Source organism: Condylura cristata, unplaced genomic scaffold, assembly GCF_000260355.1.
Source record: "Condylura cristata isolate star-nosed mole 26May11 unplaced genomic scaffold, ConCri1.0 scaffold00035, whole genome shotgun sequence".
NCBI lineage: Eukaryota > Metazoa > Chordata > Mammalia > Eulipotyphla > Talpidae > Condylura > Condylura cristata.
This window is the reverse complement of record NW_004567136.1, coordinates 12,730,436-12,751,165: the sequence shown is the minus strand read 5'-3', so window position 1 is coordinate 12,751,165 and position 20,730 is coordinate 12,730,436. Positions and strand designations below refer to the sequence as shown.

General features: G+C 52.1%; 1 protein-coding gene across 1 annotated transcript in view; it reads right to left on the bottom strand.

The window, feature by feature from the left end:
* The window catches only part of AKAP13 (A kinase (PRKA) anchor protein 13), a 160,348-nt gene that overhangs the window by 95,171 nt on the left and 44,447 nt on the right, over positions 1 to 20,730 (bottom strand). Inside the window, exons 6-7 of the mRNA XM_012732671.1 lie at positions 5,742 to 5,940; positions 423 to 3,417 (exon numbers count right to left, since the gene is read on the bottom strand). Coding sequence (XP_012588125.1) covers positions 423 to 3,417; positions 5,742 to 5,940 — 3,194 coding nt within the window. The remainder of the gene's footprint in view (positions 1 to 422; positions 3,418 to 5,741; positions 5,941 to 20,730) is intronic.

Here is a 20,730-nt window from a genome sequence, read left to right as displayed (position 1 = left end):
GGGTCTCTAGAGTCTCTCAGGACACAGAGGAGGCCGGCAGGCATAGAGAGAGCTCCAGGCTCTCTCTATGGAGCCCATTTCACACTGTCTGCCACAGCTGGAGAGGATTTAGCCGTGGGGACAGACACACACACCTGGTGCCCTGACCACTACGGAGCACCTGAGACCCAGGCAGGGCCAGTGGTCCTGGTGTGTCAGAGAACAGTTCGGATGTGAGCACTGCAGCCAGGAGTGGACATGACAGGAAGCAATTCTGCCTGCAAGATGACGTGCTCTCAGGGGTAGTGATGCACCACTGGCCATCTACCCACCAAGAGCAAGACTGCTCAGCCACGAAGATCCTGTCTTTCTACCAGCCAAGAGCAGAGACTCGGGAGGGAACCTGACTCTCAAAAGGTGAATTTGGGTTCTACTTTGCTTACCTGCTGCCGGCCCAGCTCCTTGAACAGATGCAGTAAGTCGCTCTGGCTCCTCCCTTCCTGCACTATATCCTGCCAGGGCACCGGGGGCTTCCTTGTGGGTGATGCCCTCACCTGGGGTGTCCCCAAGCAGGCCGGCACCCACGTGGCCTGCAGAGGCCCCCGCCAAGTCCCGGGCACTGGACTGCGGCTCGTGATGGCTGCCTGCCTTGGTGATCAGCACTCCAGAGGCCTTGACTCTCTCTATGACGGCATCCACGATGCGACTGGCAGCCTCCTCGATGGCATCAGCGTGCTGAGGCCAAGGCTTGGCGGTGGCAGAGTCGGTGCCGGGTGGCGGGAGGGCCCTGCCCTCCCCGAGGGGGGTCTGGTCAGCTGCACTCTTTGAGAGCCCTGGCTCAGTGCGAGGCTGCTGGGCAGCAGGCTGTAGAGGGGGGTGCTGGGCTCCCCTGTCGCTGGGCTCCACCTGTACCTCTTTGGGGCTGCCCAGGTGACAACAGGGTAGGGCTCCCTCCAGGTTCTCGCTCTTCCCACAGAGAGGCACCATTCCAGGGGCTGCAGCAGCCTGGTCAATCACACCTCTGTCAGGGGGTGCTCCTGGCACACCCCAGTGCGTGCTCTCCTCCTGGCTCAGCAGGTGCTCTGGAGCCATGGGGTCCCAGGTGCTGTGTGACTCGCTCCGCCTTCTGGCCCCGGCTGGCCCTGGTGGCCTGTCGGCCGCAGCCCCGTCCCACGCGTCTCCGCTCACCTCCCAGGCACAGCTCTGCCCCAGGTTCTGAGTGCCTTTCGCACCCACATCCAAAGCAAATGACGGGTGGCTCTTGAGAGCCTCTGACCCATCTGGTAACAGAGCTGGCAACGGAGGGGTGCTGTTCTGTGTGGCAGGCCCAGCTGACAGCCCCGAGACCTCTAGGCCGCAGCTGACAGCCAGGCTTGCTCCTGGTGGCACCAGGCTCAGTGCAGCCCCACCTCCAGGCAGCTGTGGAGCTGGTGGGGCCGCTTCCTGCTTCCGCGCAGCTTCTGGGTAAGCACAGGCCAAGGGTGTGCCTGGGAAGTGGCTGTGAAGCGCTCTGTCCGCAGCGCAGGCGGCTGCGGCGGGTTCTCCGAGGCGTCCTGGGGCCTCCGGTCCAGAAGGTGCTGTCTGCTGCTCCAGCAGAGCTCCTGAAGAGAGAGGGGCCTCCTTCGGGGAGGAAGAAGTCGCTGTTCTGTCCTTGCCGTCTTGCCCCTGAGCTGCAGCGCTCTCTGAAACCACCAGATTTTTTCCGTCCTCGGCCAAAATGGAATCCGCGACCAAGGTGGCCTTCCCCGCAGGCAGGAAGGAAGAGTCAGCACTGCCCTCAAGGCTCGGACGCGCAGGGGCTGCTGAGAGGCAGGGCGCCTGCTGCTCCCCCGCAAGTCTTGTGGGGCTGGCGTTCCCCATGCCGGGCTGGAGGTCAAGGGCAGCCGAGAGGCCTGCCGCCCGGGCGTCTAGCAGCTGCTGGCCTCCGCCGGGGCGATCTCCGCCGGGGCCTCCTCTACAGCCTGCAGCTGTGTGCTGTTCAGGAGTTGCTATTCCCTTTTCTTTCAGGGAGGGGACAAAAGAAAGCGCGTCATCTCTGGTTACTGATTCACCGCCAGCACCGCCTGCCAGCGAGAAAGCCCTGTCTGATGTCACTGCCTGGCCTGGTACCAGCTCTTTCTCAGTTTGGGGCAAAGCGGGATGTGGATGTGGAGCCTCCTTAAATGCTTCCAGTTTCCCATCTTCGCCCTCTGCACCCACAGCTCCACGGGGACAGCAGCGCTCAGGCAGCTGCGGAGCCCCCCCACGGCCATGGGCGGCCGCAGAGGCCTGCGGCTCTCGCGCGCAGACGGCAGCGGGCAGGCGCTGTGTGCCGGGCGGCTCCGGGGGGTCACGTGCAGGCGGGGGCGTGGGGCCATCACGCGGCTCTGTGGCCAGCGCACCCCTAGGAGTGACCGAGCTCTGGGGGCACGCAGCCGCCACGGGAAGTTCGTCCTGCTCCGCTGCGGATCCTGTGGGAAATGTGCTCGTTTGGCTCTGACTGTGAGCTGGACTCACCGCCCATTCCTGGCGCGGCCTCACATCTGTTTCCGGCCCGGGACAGGTCAAACTGCAGGCTGACGTCACCTCGCACACACGTACTGAGGAAGAGTCAGCTTCAGACCCGTCTGAAGTCCCGGCTTCTGCAGCAGGCACCATCCCCAGGACATCTGGACCTCCCAGGGCGGCATCGTTCTCCTCGCCACTTCCCGAAGTTTCAGCCTTCTCAGTGAAGGTAAGCGCAAGTGAAGACTTGGCGGGGCTGGTACCACCCCGGACAGCAGCAGCAGAGACGGCGCCGAGGACACCGGCAGGCCCCTCTGGGACCGGGACGCCAGGGGCCCCAGATGCGCTGTGGCTCTGCAGGGCAGTCCCCGGGCCGGCGGCCTCTGCGCTCCCGAGCCCAGACTCTGCTGCTGCCCCCGTGCTCTCTGAGGCAGGATGGGCGACTGGCCCTACAGACCAAGGCAGGGCCGTGCCTGGCTCCCCCAACGGGGCCCCCCGCAGAACACTGTCGCGCCTGCTTGGAGACTCCTGGTCTGTGGCCTCTACAGAGGAGTCTGTGCCCACCCCTGCGCTGCTGATTCTGCAGGGCAGGAGGCCTCCCGTGTGCTCTGCCCCTCCGCGGGGATCGGACAGAGCGCCAGAGGCCACCGGTGGTGTCAGCTCTGCTTCTTCCCCTGTGCTTTCCATGCCTCTACTGTCCTTCCGACAGGAACAGCCTGTATTCTCCCTATGCACGCTTGAGACGTCAGGGGATTGTCCAATGTGCTCAGCTGGGCTCCCCGGGCAGCCTGGAAAGCTCTCAGAGTCTTCAAGAGAAAGCGGAAGGCTGGCTGTGGGCTCTGATGTGTGGGGCCGACACTGGCCGTCTGCTGCTGGGCCGCTGGGTAGACATGAAGGACCCAGCGCTGTCACCACTGAGGGCAGAACACTGTCCACCTGCTTCAAGTTTGTTTTCTGGAAGAAGTAAAAGATGCATTTTAAAAACTGTCTCTGGGAAAACATGTTGCTAAAGCCTAGAAGCAAAGACCCTGCTGGACAGACTCACTGCCATCCGGCCCTCTGAAGTCGCACAAAGTGAATCTTGACATAAACACGAACCAGCACTGCCCCCTCCTGATACCGCTTTCTGCCCTCACAGCTGGAATGAACTGTCAATGAATACACGAGATGGCCATTTTCTGTATCAGGAACTTATTTGAGAAAACAGATTAAAATTAAGCCACAAAATCCTTATTTTTTAAAGTACGGAAACTATTTTCAAATGAGCAGCTAAGAAACGTATTTTTAAAAGGGGCTTCAGCGGGGGAGGCTGCTCCCATCCCGCCTCACGCACAGGTCGAAGCCTGGGCAGCTCTGGCGACCAGGGCACAGGCCGGGACTCCGGGCCACAAACCCTCCGAGCGTCACCGGGCAACCCGGCGTCCCCACAACAGGCCCATCCAAGCCAGCATTTGGCAAAGGAGTCACAGACCCAGGGGCAGCACACCGTGTTCTTTCACTTTTGGATGAAACTATCCCTGTGCTGTCCGTCTGAGGCTGAATAATCAGTGAGAACCGACCAGACTGTGAGCGCGGACTCTCGCTGACTCGCAGATGGACATGGCTTAGGACACTACTCTGCGCCTCAAAAACACTTCTGGCTGTTTTAGAGTCTGTCTGCTTTTCTTAATGCAAACAAATAACCAGCCACACAGGAATGATCAAGATAACCGGGTGCACTGTTACGTACATGTCAACTATAAAGAACCCAGCGAAATGTTTAAGGCATTTATAATAAGTCAAAAATAAGTAAGTAAAACGGAGGGTTAAAAATTTGCAAAGATTCCCTGTACATGTGGACAAGATTTAGAAAAATAAGGAAAAACAAACCAGTTGATCTGATTGCCTTTGTATTAAAATACCTCGATTTTTTAGAGCAGTACTACTTGTTCAGCACGCCAAAGATGCTGCTCCTCACCACTCTCCTCACCCTCTAAGCTACATTCGCTCAGTGAACACACCGAGTGCCTGCAACACCCGTGCTCAGACTACTCCTGTCTACGCGCTGACTGCTGAGAGCCCGTCACGCGCACATGCACTATGCACGCTGAAGGCCTGTGCGCGAGTACACGGAGAGAGCTTCGCTCAAGCCTTTGTGCTGCAGTGCTCGGAGTATTCCGATCAATGTGCTCCTTTCCTGCTTAGCTCATCTTCCACAAAGGATGAGGACAGGCCATCACATCTCAAGAAGGGTCAGCCTGGGGGAATGAGCTGGGTGGCCTGGACATTTTTAGAGGCTCCAGACATACCCATCCTTGCACACTTTTAATTTCTCATGGTTTCCAGCCATTGGCTTCCTCCTATCTTGCTGGGAGCTTGGGCCCCTGCAAACGCCTGTTTTCAAGCGTACTGTCATTCACCTCCCAAATAGCACTCTAAAGGGGCATCTGGCTTCTGAAAGCCCAGCCAGGGGGAACAGAAAGACGCCTGTCCTAGTGCTAGAGCAAGCAGGACTCCAAGGCCCGGCACACACATCTGTCCGCCTTTCTATGAAGCGTGTTGGCCACTGCCCTCAAATACAGAGCTCCCAAAGAAGCCTCTGGAACTGACCCTACCTGACCTGAAATGAAATTACTTGCAAGATATTCCCAAATCAAATCAGTTCTGAAGTAAACTGCGTGGAAAATTATCTAAATTTAGCCTTTCAGATGTTGTGGCCAAGGAAGATGTACCCATGTGATACTTACATTCTCCATGACAAATGCCGCCAGGAACCTGTAATGTTTTTATGTCTGACAACAACTTTGTCTTGAAGGCTTGAGTGAATTATAAAGCTATTTATTTATGTATGTATATATTTATTTAGTGATCTTTCGACCGTGTGACTTTCGATTTAGATGTAATAACACTATCATCGCTCACTGAAGTAACTGTGAAAAGGCTTTCTTTCTGAAGAAATTGGGTTCTTGTTTTTAGCAACAGTCTCGGAAGCTATCTTGCAAATTTCATTTTACAAAGTTAAGCAAACAGACGCGTTTTCTTTTATACCAGGAAAATGTAGCTCTAGTTATCACCTATTTCTGCACCAGCAATGTGTACATGTACCTTTCATTATCTCCAATCCCGGCAGTCCCCGCTGCTACAACCGAGGGTCAGTCCTAACCAGTGCTAACACCTAACTGCGAATGCGCCCTGGCAGCTCCCACAACCCGCGAGGGAAGCATTTCATGTTTTAATCACAGTGAAGGTCACTGGGGAAGGGCTGAGAGCACAGAGGCCTGGAGATGGATGGTCCTTACCGTTAGCTGCTGCTGAATGTTCTTAAGTTTAGAAATGTGGCCAGTGCAAGGGTCTCCAGGCAATGGGGGTTCATGCCGCAATTCGGACTCAGAGGTTAGCGTATAGATGTCTAACTCTCGATGGTGCCTCACAGAACAGTCTCCACAAGGAATCTCATAGGATAAGGTGCTCCAGGAGTCTGGCTCTCCAGCGTTCTCCCTGCAGACAAGCAAATTCTGGTTAATACATACAGAGCACACGTCCTGCCTCTGGGACAGGCATAATCCTCAATTCACCTGTGAACTCTGACCTGACTGCTCTCTGAGGCTCCGCAGCAGAAATTTTGTGCTTTTCCTCAGTGATTCAGACACAGAACTAATTGCTCCATCCTCCTATGAAGCCACAAATGGATTCAATGAAAACTGAAGGTGTCCTCCCCAAGGCTGGTCTTGAGCAAGATTTGCTAATAAGCAAACAACAAGGAAAAGGAAGGAAGATGCTTTTGGCTTGGTCTGAGTAGAAGCAAGGCTGTGAAGCAGTAGCCTTAAAGACAGGGGATCCCATGTGATAACGGCAGTGGGCTCTGTCGGGGAGGAGAGAACTAGCCATCCAGTCCACACAGGGAGATGCTGCAACTTCTGTAACAAGGGGAGGGAGGACCCTCAAAATTCTTAGGGGTAAGGGTACAGTGAGCGGGCACTACACCACCATCACCCTGCATTCCACTGCATCACTGTGCGATGGAATCATCAAATCCTGTTTGGAAGGAAGCACTTGTTTCCAAGAACTTCAAGCTATTTTTTTTTTAATTAAAAAAAAAAAAAAACAATTAACTTTGCTCAGTCACATCCATATAAACACACCAGTTGCACAAACAGCGGACTCAGGCAGAGGTACCTAAGGGCATTTCTCGACAGGCCTCCCTTCAAAACGTGAACTTTCTTACACGGTCTCGCTGCTGAACTGCGCACTGCTCCAAGCCCACAGATGTAAACAAGGCAAACGGACCTCTGCTCTTACAGCCCACAGCACCCCAGCTCTGCGTCTGCCCCGGGAAGGCGCACCTGCGCCTACAATGCCTGCCGGATGCAGCTCACAGTCTGTGAGTTTCACGCCAGCTGAAAGACTCGAGTGTCGCCAACAGGGGTAGGCACACAGAGGCGGCTGCACACCCGTACTCAGTCACTGCACTTCGGCACGGATTTCAAGAGTTAAGCAGCCTCTTCTGCATTCCGTGAGTCATGGTCCCTTCCTGAGGCGGCCGGTCATGGGCATCCCCGGAGGTCTGTGGCTTCCCATCTGCCCCGGCTGGGTCCGCACCCGTGGGAGGACAGAGCCGGCAGACAGGGCTGCCGTAACCAGAGGGAGCTGGGGTGTGGCAGTTTATACCGTGCCGGACACTTCGCTGTAACAAAGGCTCTTCAGAACCCACAGTCTTTGGCGCTGAGGCTGAGAGACCCTGGGGCAAACCAAGGAACCACCTTCCGGCGTCCTCCCTCTACCCCCTGGCACCCTGACAGCAGTGCCAAGGCAGGCCTCTGCCGCTGAGGGAATCCTCACAGCCAGTCTCCATCATCCCTGAGTTTTCTGGAACTTTGAATGATGGCTTGCTTCTCTTTTCAAAATGCATCCTCACCTTGACGTCTCTGGAGAGCGATCCTATCCACCCTCCGCTCTCTTGGCTCACGCTCTTCTCCTCACTTCTTCTGGGGTGTCCAGTGGGCTTTCTCCAACTTCAAAACCCTTTCATGTTCCCCAATTTCCAAAGGCAGCAACAACCCCAACGCGATCCCCATGAATGAAACCCTTGTCATCCCAAGTAACGTGGGTTCCCTTGCAATTTACTGAAGGTTTAAGAGCAAAAGTCAATATAGAATACAGAAAGAAGAGAGCAGAATTTTTCTGTATCCTTCTTTCTTTCCAACTAGGTAACAAATGACAACTCTGGCCTAACATTTGGGGGCTATAATTTCATACATAAACTGCACATTGATAAAGAAGAGACAGGTATAGACAGACACACGGATGAGAAAGAGGGAGCTGAGGAGGAAGAGGAATTAAAAGTGACTTCCCAACAAAGCCTGTAGGTGTTGACTGAGCTCACTCCTCTCCCCCTGCAAAGCCAAAAGCCAAAGCAAACCGCACTCCTTTCTCCCCAGAGTCCTGAGTTTGGATGCATCAGTGTGTTTAGTGTCAACATCGGTAAGCACCTAGAAATGCTACGACTTCTCTTTCTGCATAATTTAGTTTTCTCTTGAAATCAAGAAATGAATTTCCTCCCTTTTTTGGCTAATTATTCCTAACTAGAATCTTGTTCTTATGGTCCTTCTTCCCAGTCTTTCAAAGAAATCGTGGAAAATCACCAAAGAAACCTGACAGGACACCTGTATCAGTACACGCAAGACACTGCTGGGCGCAGGGCTACAGGACGAGCGGGACACCTGAGGTCAAACAACGCTGCTGTTACAGCCAGTGTGGCTTTGCGGTGCCACTGTCCCCGGCGTGGAAACAAACGGCAGGAGAAAACCTGGTGGGAGTCTTGCCCGAAGAAGTGCGGCATCCTACACGCTAAACCTTCCATCGGTTGTATTGCTATTGCTTGCTAAGTACCACCCTGTTAGCTGTCACTAAGAAGGGGGGCAAGTGCTGTGCATTTAGCTGTGACACAGTGCTGACAGCGTTAACCAAAAGGTATCTGATTTCACACTTTAAAGCCACATCTTAGAAGGCATAACAGTATAAAAGGCAGTGTCGCAGCACAGCTGCTTCAAATGGACCAGCAACTCCAAACCGCCTGCGTGCGCCGCCAGGTGCCCTGCTCGACTCGGTGTCAACAGCTGCCTCTGTTCGCAGAGCACTGGGCTCCCGAGAGCCAGCGAGTGAAGAAGGGAAGCCTGAGGCTCCCCGTGAAGCGGCAGGAAGCCTCAGGGCAGGCGTCCTGGCACACCGCACCTGAGGCTGGCCTTCAGTGTCAAGCACGGCGCACAAACAGAGCTGCTCCGGAGGGCAGGCAGAGCCCACCGCTGCCCTGCGGGGGGTGCGGTGAGGGTCCCCGGAAGCCCAGGCACAGCTGAGGCCCAGGCTGTGCGCATGTCCGCCGCGCTCACGCCGTTTCCCTTGTTCTGTCTCCTGGACTGCTACACGCACCCAGCAACCCCGTGTGGAAGCCCTTCCTATGTCTACAGGCAGGGAGTACTTTTGCCCTTAACCTTGGATCTCTACCACGGAGAGAAATATGCCTGTGGATCTAAAATTTACCTTAGAAACATCCCCAAAGACTTTCCTGTGACCAATTCAAGCCTGGCTGAACAGAGCACACCCACAGCGGCACTTGACATTCTGGTGGCTTCAGTTGGTGCATGACGAGGGACCAGTCTCAGATGAGGCTTTCCACAATCGGGAGCAGAGATGCAGAGGAGGTGGTCTGCAAGGCTGCGGGAGGCCTGAGAGCTCCACCCACTCATGCTGCTCACCCCAGGGAGGACCCCACCACCACACTAAGGAAGGCACGTGGTCTCCCTGCTAATCGTGGCCGTGTATCACTTCACTGCAGCCACAGCAGACAGTACAGGGCTCTTTAGAGTCTCAGCTTGTCACGTTCAGTCCCATCCCAGGACAGACTGCAAGGTAGAAAAGGCCAGTACGACAATTCGTTGTATTGAAACTCTCCATCATCTTCTAATTGCTTCCAATCACTCTTGGGCAGCCCAGCTTTGAGCCAGAGTTCCCAGCCCAGCTCCAGGGCAGTTCTGAAAGCTTGCTGCTCAGCCCACGTGGGGGCCTGCCTGAGCAGAAGAGTAGGGATAGTCCCCCTGTTTTTCTCAAGATGTTTACAAATGCGTGAGGTGACTAAGAATGTACTCTCTGTGACGGGTCAGAAAGCCTAAAGAAGTCACTCTAGTATAATCCCAAAAAGTGGACAGTAAGCGATTAAAAGGTAAAGTTGGAAAGGAGATGAAAAAGTCCTGACAACTAAATCTGGTGTGTGACCCAGGTCAGGATGAAAAACCATTGTTCCAAAGGACAGCGCTGGGCACGGGGCTGAAACGCGGGCAGGAACTGCGTGCCCGTGATGCCCCTCTGCCGAGGCGCGTCACGCCGCTTCACTGAGCGCCCTGCGGTGGTCGTGGAGAGAGCGCTTCTCTATTTTTAACTATTTCAGCATGTCCCTCTAACACTGTAGCTGTCAGAGTCAGTCACTGAGCACGAGCATCGTATAGGTAAGATGTGGAATCAGCCCAAATGCCCCATCATCGATGACTGGATCAAGAAGAGGTGGTACGTATACACAATGGACTGCTATTACTCAGCAGTCAAAAAAGATGAACTCAGGCCTTTTGCAGCCACATGGGTGGAGCTGGAAGGGACCATGCTCAGTGAGATAAGCCAGAAGGAAAAAGAAAAATACCGGATAGTCTCACTCATATGAGAGTGTTAAGAGATCGGGGGGAATAAAAACAACTGTAGTAAAGTAAAAACAAAATCAAAGGACAACCATAAGCCAGGGACATTCTGCCGGGGGTGGAGGGAAGGGGTGCGGGGCGGGCAGAGAGAGGAATGGGATCAAAACTGGGGTGGGAAGAGAGCACAGGACTACGGCGATGACACAGGGGTGAGTGAACCGGTGATGGGAAGAAGTCCACAGGGAGTACAATCGAATGAAAAAATGTACAAAATGAAGACGGATATAAACGAGTAATACACAAAAACTTTTAGAAAACACCAAGATAAGGCAACTATAAAAAAACGTCAACAGGTGAATGCAGATGAAGAGACTCTCCTACTATCTGTCTTATGAGTTCAAAAAGTTTCTCAAAAGAAAAGGGTAGATATAAAAATGTTAGTTTTTTGAAAAGGCAGAGACAGCAGCTCTCACTCACCTATGATTGCCATTTACTTAAGGAAAGGAAGAGAGCAGCACTATCCCGGGGCCTACGGGGACACGGCAGCTTGGCAGGCTCTATTTCACTTAACCTCTGTGTGGCCCCTTCCAAGAAGTGCTACTGCAATTAAGAGACCAGAAACTGAAACACAACAACACAGAACCATTTATCAAGATTCTCACTGCCCAGATGTTCCCAAAACTAATCACACATTCTACTCACATGAAGGATAACACATCGATCATCTGATTTCAAACAGAAAACCTGACCACTTATGAGCAGTGAGAACTTGGGCTAGGTACTTAATCTCTTCCACCTGGTTATCATGATCCCTATCAAGATGTTAAATGCCCCTTCACGAAGTTTCTCTGGCAACTAAAGAGGGAGAACAGCGACCCCACAAAGGCAGTGCGGGGCCCCTGCCAGAGCTGGGACTGACCCCAAGGCCGCCCCGAGAGCCCCTGCTGCCCTGCTTTAGGTGGAAAGCATGGGCGGGCGTCTGTAGGAACCCTCCGAAGGGTGCCCTAGCAGAAGCCTTTCCCGCGAGTTCCTGGCTTAATAATTACCTCGTGTTCTCCGTACATGAAGTGCTTTATCAGAGAAGCATAGGCACGTGAGGATTATTTTAAAAAGAATAACACGATCCGCTGTTGACCCAAATCCAATTCTAGGCTGGGGAATGAGAATGCTATACCACCACCTGAAATTTGGGAAGAACACCACTAAATAAAATAATTTCAAACTGATGAAAATCTCAAATGTTTCTATAGCTTTCTCAGGGCGCAAAAGCAGAAACAAAATCAAACAGCAAAGCTGTGTGTTTACCCACCTAACTAAAGGATGCACATCCATGTCCCGTTTCTCCAGACTTATTTCTGAAGAGCAGGTGACAACAAGAAGATGAAGGACTAAGCTCCAGTGGAAGGGAGCACTGGGTAAGAGTCTGTGGTTCTGTGGGTAAGTGAGTTCTTCTCTACAGAAACCAGTAACTGAAGTTTTCATTCCATAAACTCACCCTCCCAGTTCAGACAGGACAAAGTGGGTTGTGTTCATCAGTCTGGGGAGGCACAAGAAAGTCACCTTAGAAAGAAGCCCATATTTAAAAATCCAATAAGCTTCTAATAATTTCAGGTGTTTTATATATAACCCATTGATTCAACACTGTTCATAACCCAATTATTAAGAAGATCACTCAGGAGTGTAGACAGAACAAATCAACATAAAAGAGCAATGTCTCATTCCCAGGCTAGCTAGACTTCTTTCCAAGCTCTCTTCTAGTCTGCCTTACAGAAATAGCAGCAGGCTCTGCTCTCCCTCATAGCAGTTTGGTACAAAAGCTAGAGTGGGTCAAAGAGGAAAATTCTAATTTATGAATGACCACTTTTTTTAAGATTTCCAATTCAGCACAGAAATAAAAATGATGAATTACTAGGGAAAAAATGGAAATTTACAAGATAAAAATCCCCAAAGTATATGTTGCAAACACAGACAGACCAGTGACACAGAGTAGGCAGAAAGGCGCTGAGGTAAGTCTGTGGCTCTATCAACAGGGGGGCTGCCTCGGCCCTCGGACAGCAGGGACGCGGTGGGGGCAGGGGAAGGTCACAGCCAGACCGGCACGCAGCACACGCGGCCAGTACCTATAAGTCTCTGGGGCTCACCCTGCCCCTCACAAGCCTGGACAAAGCTGAAGACCAACTCAGTGATCTTCAGGAGGGCTTTAAAAGGCTGGCCCCAACCAATATTATTACTCTTCTTATCAAATCAAAAGCATCCAAATATCTACTGAACAGTCATGTCATTGCAAACATCTGGAAGTTACTGACGTAATTTCCAGAATCCAGTGTGATGCTGGGAATTGGCCACAGTTCATAATAAACACTGCAAAGCAGCAGCCAACTTCTCACAGCTTTTTCAGTCTTCCAAGCACAAGGCCAATGTTCAGGGAAGAGATCAAAACAATTATATTTTAAAATACAATTTTAAAAATTCATTCCGAGTGATTTATTCCAGAACAATTTAACATAGTAACTTACATGGATTAATAAGCTGAAGGAAAAGCTAAAAGTATTCCTTTAGGTAATGTTTTCTTTAAAACCACTAAGAGGTATTCCCTGGACATGCAACCTTAACCAGCAAAATCATGTTCAAATTAACTCTAAAAGGGCATATATACACAAAGATCCCAGAAGATATTTACAGTGTGTGTGTATAGATAGATAGATAGAGGCTGTAATTTTAGTTTGTACATTTTTTAATTCTTTATGTTTATTTATGTGTGTGTTTACACATATACGAATATACAGAACTCAAAGTATAGAAATATATGGAATTTTAACATATTCTGTACAAGCTGAAAGTGCAAGTCAAAATCTTAAGGACTAGGAGGGAATTAGGTCACCTAGGAAGCAATTTAAATGTGCTATTTCTCAGTATATAAATACTTGCTTCCAAGTATTAATATAGGTTTTTTCCTGCTATCAGTGAAATGTCTCCAAAGCCCGCTGAAAAGGAACACTACAGACGGCATGCTTTGTACCTTCCACCTGGAATGTGGTCTTCTGTAGACATCTAGATACTGCATGGATATCTGTTGAACATTTGGGCAAACTGAGGCACACTAGACTTCTTTTTCTGGAAATGGGCATTCTGACTTTTAGAAATATGAGCAAGAACACTGCCGAGATGGAGAAGATGTCTGTGTGGCAGCGACAAGCGGCCAGCATGTGGAGTCAGAGCAAGACCCCCGGGTAGCCTGCGTGGCTGCAGGCAGTGTTCCGCAGAGAATCTGTGAGAATGCGGAAAACGTTATGAAATGAGGGCTGAGAGTCACACAGAGCGCAGACCTCACCGGCACATTCTGGTTCACAGAAGGAACAAAGGTTTTATTCTGAGTGGGGTGAGAAAATATCAGGAGGAGGAAGGAAAAGAAGAAAAAACAAAGGCCGAAGCAAACAACACTGGCTCCCAGTTTGGCACTGCCGATCAGAGAGAGTCCTCTCGGACACGCTCGGGCGCTTAGGGGTGTGTTTCCATTTTCCAGTGAGGACACTGAGGCTGAAGGGCCGAGTCACCCCGCGCAAAGCTGGTCCGTGCAAAGGCCAGAATCTGAACCAGACCTTACTCCAAAACTTCTCATCTCTTTCCACTTCCCACAATGACATCCTGTCACAGTTTCAAATTAGGATCAAATTCAAATTAAACAAATTATAATTCTGACAAAACTCAGCAAAAGCTAATCAGGTATACTGTTGTGTCATATTTTACAGCGCCCGCAATGAGCCCTGAGCTGCAGACAAACACGAGGTAAGAGGCCACCGCTCAGACAGGGCACACAGCCTCCGAGCTGAGCAGCCAGGCCGGCCCCACGCGAGGTCGCCTGGCAGCGCACCAAGACGCCGCCAGCCCAGCGGAGCGGCGACTTCTCCCGCCGTGAGCAGCTGCAGCGACAAGCGGCCAGCCCGCCGTCTTACTCACAACGCTGCCGCTCCAGGGGAGGATCGGGTCTGATGCTCGAGTCTGTGTAAAAGCTCAGCAAGTCAAGCTGAGGGAAAACATCTTCCCAATGCTAACAACACTGGTCATTCAGGGGAAGTCAGACACAACTCACTGAGATCCAGCAAAAAGCCGGTCAAATGTCCCGGGATCAACACGGATCAGGGTGCCCAGGGCATCCGGTACTCACTCACGACGGCCCAGGCACCAGGAGCACCGCAAGCCCATCCTAGTCCCACCCTGGCTTCATGCCGCAGCTTTAAGCAGAGCCAGGCCAGCCTGCCCAGGCGCACGTTGTGTCAGTATCTGACAGGAACTAAACGCAGCACGGAGTTCCGTATTTGAGAGCCATTGCAACAGCTGCAATGCAACTGCATCACCCTCCCCTGCAGACTCAACCACAAGACCTTATAATGCGGCCGGGGAGCGTGAGGGGCCTCGCAGAGTCACCACCTAACCCACAGCAGGGCGACGTCCTGGCGTCTGCAGGGCATCATCCACGTGCACGCACTCGCAGGGGCCGGGAGTGGTAACAGTGACATTCTCACTGTCTCTCTGCCCCGTGCATTTAACAAGCAGCGTGGAGTTAGCGAGCCACTACTGCACATCAGTGATTTGTTACCAACTCTGTTGCTAAATAATCAGAACAGCAACGTTTTATAAGCTCATGAGTGGAACGTGGCTGGCGAGGCAGGCAGACTTGGTTTGCTGCCTGCCCTGACTGCACCACCTGTGTGCACTGCGGCGGGTTTTCCCGAACTTCTCCGTGGGCCAGCTTGCCTGTCTGCCAGACAGGAATACCAGGCATGAGGTGAGATGCATGAGCAGGCGTGTGCAGTTCAGAGCCTGGGCCTCCCAAGGCGCCGGGTCACTGCGACTACTGAGACGTTGCATACAGTAGGGCTGATGTGACTCCACTGGACAAAAAAAGAGGGCAGTTTCTGAGGACTGGACGTTTAAATTAAAAAAAAAAGTATTTACACTAAGTCAGAAATAAGGCAAAAAGACTCTGCCATTCTTAGTTGCTCTAGAGGTTTTAGTCAATACAAATAACATAAAGGTATTAAATTAAAAAAATAAATGCACAGTGACTGGCTTCTGGACAAATGTCAGGCCGACCACCCTCACAGGATCCACTCCCCAAAACTCCTAGAGGAAAATGGGGCTCTAACTGTTGCAGTTTCAAGGGATGATGCTGCAGTTACAGGTGAGGCTGACCAGAGAACGTCGGTCAGCAAGTGGACAGCAGTGCAGAGCTGTCAGTCTCAGAGCTGAGTGGTCATCTTATTTCCAACAAAGCTCCTTTCCCAGCTCCTCCAGTTACAAGACACACTGTTCCAAAAGCTTACAAGCACGTTCACATTCAATTCTAAGAGCCTAACAGGGAACCTGCTATCATTTTCCACAGACGAGGAGACTGAGGCTCACAGGTAAGCGCTAGGGGCACATCGAAGTCAGCTTTGCTCTGTTAGGGCCAGACAGCTGGGTACTGAACAGGCATGTCACTGGTTAGTCTAAGAGACGGCAGAGGTCACCATGACGTCGATGAAGCAATGCCAGTAAGTGTTCTCTCAGAAAATTTAAAGTGCGAAACCCTTAAATCAATCTTATGCAAAATTTCTATTGTCAGCTGAAGCAATGCTTTTCACAAAACAACTGACGTCTTCTCTTCGGGGAGAACATTTCATCTTTCTGGTGCCAACAAACGTTTATAAAAAGGTAAAGGACACAGGCAGGAGCTGCGGACACCACTCTGGAGAGCAGGAGCACCCTCCTAGCTGTGCACGGAAGGCCACGGAACGCTGAGCAAAACGGGTCTGACTGACTGTCTACCATGTTAACCAGTCACGGCAGTTAAAGCATTTCTGAGAGTCACTAAACCAAGCCTCAAAGTACAAAATTCCCCCCAGAAAACATGTTATTCAAAAACTGATTTATAATTTAAGAGCCACTAGTGAGATATCATTATCGATGTGCCAACAGAGAGAAAGCTTACGGTCCAGTCAAGAGCAGCCAGCCGGGTGGTGCTCTCCTGCAGTGAGGCCACACTTTAAAATCTATGAAGTTTTAATAAACACGCCACCATTGTATTTTCTACCTTGCCTAGTGTTTTCTTGGATCATGCAACTTCATTCCATGCAGCTGATCATTCAGCTTTGGCCAAATATTAATTTTAACCAAAATGTTTACTCAATATACCAGTTTTATTCCGTGCTTTCTGCTAACAAGTGCCTGTAAAATGTCAAGGTTTTCTTTCTACTGGTACACCTTTAAGAAAACTTCAAAACTGGCTGGACAACAACATGCAGCGGTATGAGAGGTCTGCCTTTCGAGGGTGAAGTGCGCTGTGAGGCCTCACTTTCTCATACACACCCGTCAGGTTCTATCCGCCAGGTGCACATTTTCTTCTAACTAAGTCCTAGTGAGGCCAGAAGTGTTTTCTAAATCACACGCTGTTGCCATAGAGAATTTGTTATCACAGGTTAAGCTGTGTGATTACACAACTCTTGAAAAACAAAGTCCTGAAGCTTAAACGTTACACAGCAGCCGAGTGCAAACAGTGGCCGGGGGTGGACCTCCACCTCATCAGCACAATCGACCCGCCTGGAAGTCCAGAGCAGTGGAGCTGTCCATGGGCCTCGCACCGAGCTCGAGCGCCGCGGCTCGGCTCCAGAGGAGGTGCCCGTCCCAAGGCGCTGGGGGCCCACAGGCGCCTGGTGCAAACTGCACGGTGCTGTGCTTCTGCCTGTGAGCACAGGCATCATCCTGAGCAAGGGCACTGGGTGATTTTCCAGCATGTTGCCAAAATGGACAACCCTGCGATGAAGAGCTGAGTGGCTTTAACAACAAAAAAATTCAGTTCTTGGCCTTTGAGCCAAAAGTCCTAAAATCCTTCAGCTGAAAGCTCACCCTCGCCAAAAGATGTCTCATCACCATCAGATCTGCTCAGTGACCAGCCTGTTACCAAACACAACACCCACCGGCAGGATGGGCCGGGGACACTCGCGGACCCCCCTCTGGGCCAGCCTCTCACACTTGTTTTGCCGCCGACCAGCTCCTGAGTCGCTGCACGTCGAGCGCCCGCAGAGGGCCCCGAGAACGAGCCCCGTTGACAGAACACTTGAGGGCAGCAGCCCTTGTGAGAGACACTCAGCTCACCGGGGAGCTGCTCTCCTTCCGGACCCGGGACCAGCTCAAGAGCACGCGCTTCTGCGCAACCTGGCAACTACGGAGAGCGCCTGGGAGAGGCAACGTCAGCCCGTCCAGCGGAGGTGAGTGCAGGTGTGGCCAGGCTGGCTGGGCTCGGCACACACCGGCGCCACCTGAGCCCGGGCAGCCCACTGGACTCTGCTTCTGCTCCTCTGCAGCCTGTGACCCATCCGTCTCCTCTCTGGCCTCCGTCTCTCAATCACAGAACAGGGACAGCACCCATTCTGCCCGCTCACTCCACTGCTATGGAATCGAAGTGTGAAAGGCAGTCTGAGGAACCAAGGACACCGTCACAGCCGCGACGGCGACAGGTGTGGCAGTTAGCGGGCCGAGGCCTCGCTCTCCTGGGAGAAGCCACGGCTGACTGGGAATGGGAAGCCTGTCGCCCTCCCTGGGTGAACTGCTGCCCGTCCCACTGTGTCTTCCCAGTGGCTGCTGCCCGAGTCTCTCCTGTCAAAGCTCTGTGGGGGGAAGAACAGGGCGTGGGAGTGCCATGGACGTGCAGGGAAAGCTCTGCCGTGCTCGACCCAGCCGTGGGTGAGCTACTGTGCAGATAAGTCCCTGAGTCTCAGCTGCAAAATGCAGAGAAGGGCCCATGACAGAAAGGCTAACAAGGCTGAAGTAAAATGTCACCTGCGAGGAAGCAACCATGGCGCCACTGCACTGCAGGCTTTGCTGAGGGGAGACTTGCTGAGCTGATTCCGAAAACGAGATGAAGTTATGAGGACCAATTCTTTCAACTTCCTCTCTGGGCAAACGAAATGCTTCAGCACTTTTATCTCAACACTCCAAAGAGCTGAAATTCTTGAAGCACAGACCCTTGCTGCAGGCGGCAGCGCCCAGGCCAGTGTCCCCTGTGCTAGTGGCCCTCAGCCTGGAAGTCACAGCTGAGAGCCCGACTCACCTCTATCATGCTAAGGAGTCAACTCCAAACTCTTCGTCAAAAGACGCCCAAACATTGCCGAAAAACACTCCAGCACCTTGGCAAAGATCCGGGCAGGGCAGGAACGTCCATGCCAGCCCCTGGGGCGGGCCCACACCCACACCCACTCCTCCTGTCCCGTCCGTCTCAGAGCCACCCGCGGTTCTCTCTGCTGACTCTTCTCATGTCACAAACAAGGCACAGAGGACTGGAGAAGCTCAGGATCACCAAGGCCCTGGCGTGTCAGGGAGGTAGGCCCTGGATGCTGAACGACCACCGGTCTCCCGCCCCCTCCACTCGCTTTAGTTCAGAGAATTACAAAAAGGAGTACAGTGGCCAGTCGGGCCGGGGGCCGTCCAAGCCTCTGGCTCTCACGTGCCCCTCCTGGACTCAGCCACACCCACTGCGCCGTCCTGGGCGCAGCCTCTAGACTCTGCACCTGGGGCCCACGACTGCGCATCCACCTGGCAGCAAGAGCAGCCGCGGTGCTCCAGGGAGACCGGGCTAAGACTTCTCGAGAGCGTAGGAACGCTGTTTATGGTTGACTTTCCAACACAGTTACATCCATGCTGTAAACTAAAATCACGAATGGGTAAAATCTCTCTCATCGCTGACCTAAGTAAACAATGGTGGGTTACAGAAGAGGGAAATGGCCAGAAGCGACCTGAGTAGCTGTTACTGTCTGGTGGGGTCTTGTACGATGTCAGCTCTTCCAAAAGACATGTCTTATATGCAGAACCCTGCCTCAAAACACAGAATCTATTTTTACAGAACAACTCAGTTTAGCAAAATGGATCATCAAGCTTTCAGGGACAGAAAACCAGGAGGTGATGGGCATAACGTGGAGGGTGGCGACTGCAGCGGCTGATCCTGTGGGTGCTGGGAGGCGCGAGGAGTGACGGAGTTAACAAGGCTCCGTACAGCGAGCCTTCTGCAATACACAGAAATATCTGGGCTGTAGACCTGGAAACTCAGATTATATGCCAATTACCTCTGCATAAAAAAACCAAACCAAAAAAAAAACTCAAATGTAAAAATCACAAGTAGACTGTAATCGGTGCAAAGTCTCACCCCAAAATGGCCCGAGCAGCAAGGAATTGAAGCAATGAGCTTATTTCGGGAGAGGTATAGAAGGACTCACATCAACTTAACTTTTCAGTTGAGACTGACACTCAAGACAGTAAGCGTAATACGTACGTAACCACACTTGATTTTCATTGTAACTAAAGGGAAAGAACATGAGATAGGCCCATATGGAAATTTTAATATAAAAGGAGAAGAAAGGTAAGAATACTCAAGTTGAAATTTAGCAGATTATTAGAGAAGACGTCATACAGTGGAGCAATTCACAAACCTCCTTGTGAACTTCACAAACTATTAAAAAAAACACGTGTGAACTTCTGTCTATAATTTCAAAGGCTGCAACCCCCATGAAGTCAGAGTCCCTGCTCCGACCCCCAGGAGTGGAATGCGCTCCGCTCTGGGGGACAGCCTTTCAGGAAACGTGGCTTGTATTTCTGGCCCTGCCGATCTTGTAACCCTAATCCAGTCACTGCCTCTCTAGGTCTCAGCTTCCGGAGCTGTTAAATAGGACCTTCCGTGACTCCTTCTGGTGGAAATTCTATGAATTCCACAGTACAACTGAGAGATGTAATAAAATCATCCCCATACCACTCTCTGAGTTGCTAAATCTCACCAAAGCTTCTGCCTCGCTTGCACAAGAGGAGCCAAGCGGTCCAAGCCTCAAGGCTGGATCTGCAGCAAGGCCCTCAGACCGCCGCAGTCCTCCACGGGACGACTGCTCAAGCTGCTTTTCCTTACCTAGTCCTCTCCAGAGAGGGGCTCTCCCGCCTGGAGCAGAGGCAGCACTCGAGGGCAAGCCAAACCCTGCTCCCAGAACAAACACTCTAGTTTCCTTGAAGCTGTGCTGCAACAGCAGTCTTGTGACACCCTCACTAAGCACCAAGCGAGGCTGTCGTAACCCCTTCATTTCCCCGTGTGGACAGCAACCCTTCGCCAGTGAAACTTCCCAGCAAGTGGCTAGTTAGAAGAACCAACTGAGAGGAACTGCAACAGCACTTCACAGTAGCTACAGCTGCAGGAGAATGCTCCAGCCTCCGCCTAGCACAATGGGCCGCCCCAAGCCAGATGGGAGGCAGGAAGGAGCGAGCCTACCCCTCCCCCTCCCTCTCGGATAGCAGCAGAGGCCGGCTCAGGTATCCCAGGCTCACCCCACTGGCAGCCCTCCCACCCTCACCATATCTGCACCACCCATCAGAGGAGCCTGCAGAGAACTTTGTGGGACTTGATCGGCACAGAAATAAGAAGAAAAACAAATATGCAGTCAGTAACATTACTGGGATCCCTACTTGACCTTCTAATCTCACTGTCCCCCGCCACCACACACACCCTAAAAATGGTAAAAGGAAAAAAAAAATACTGCAACTAAGTTAAGTCAGGTACAGCAAAATACCTGAGAATTTGGGAACATCATATTCT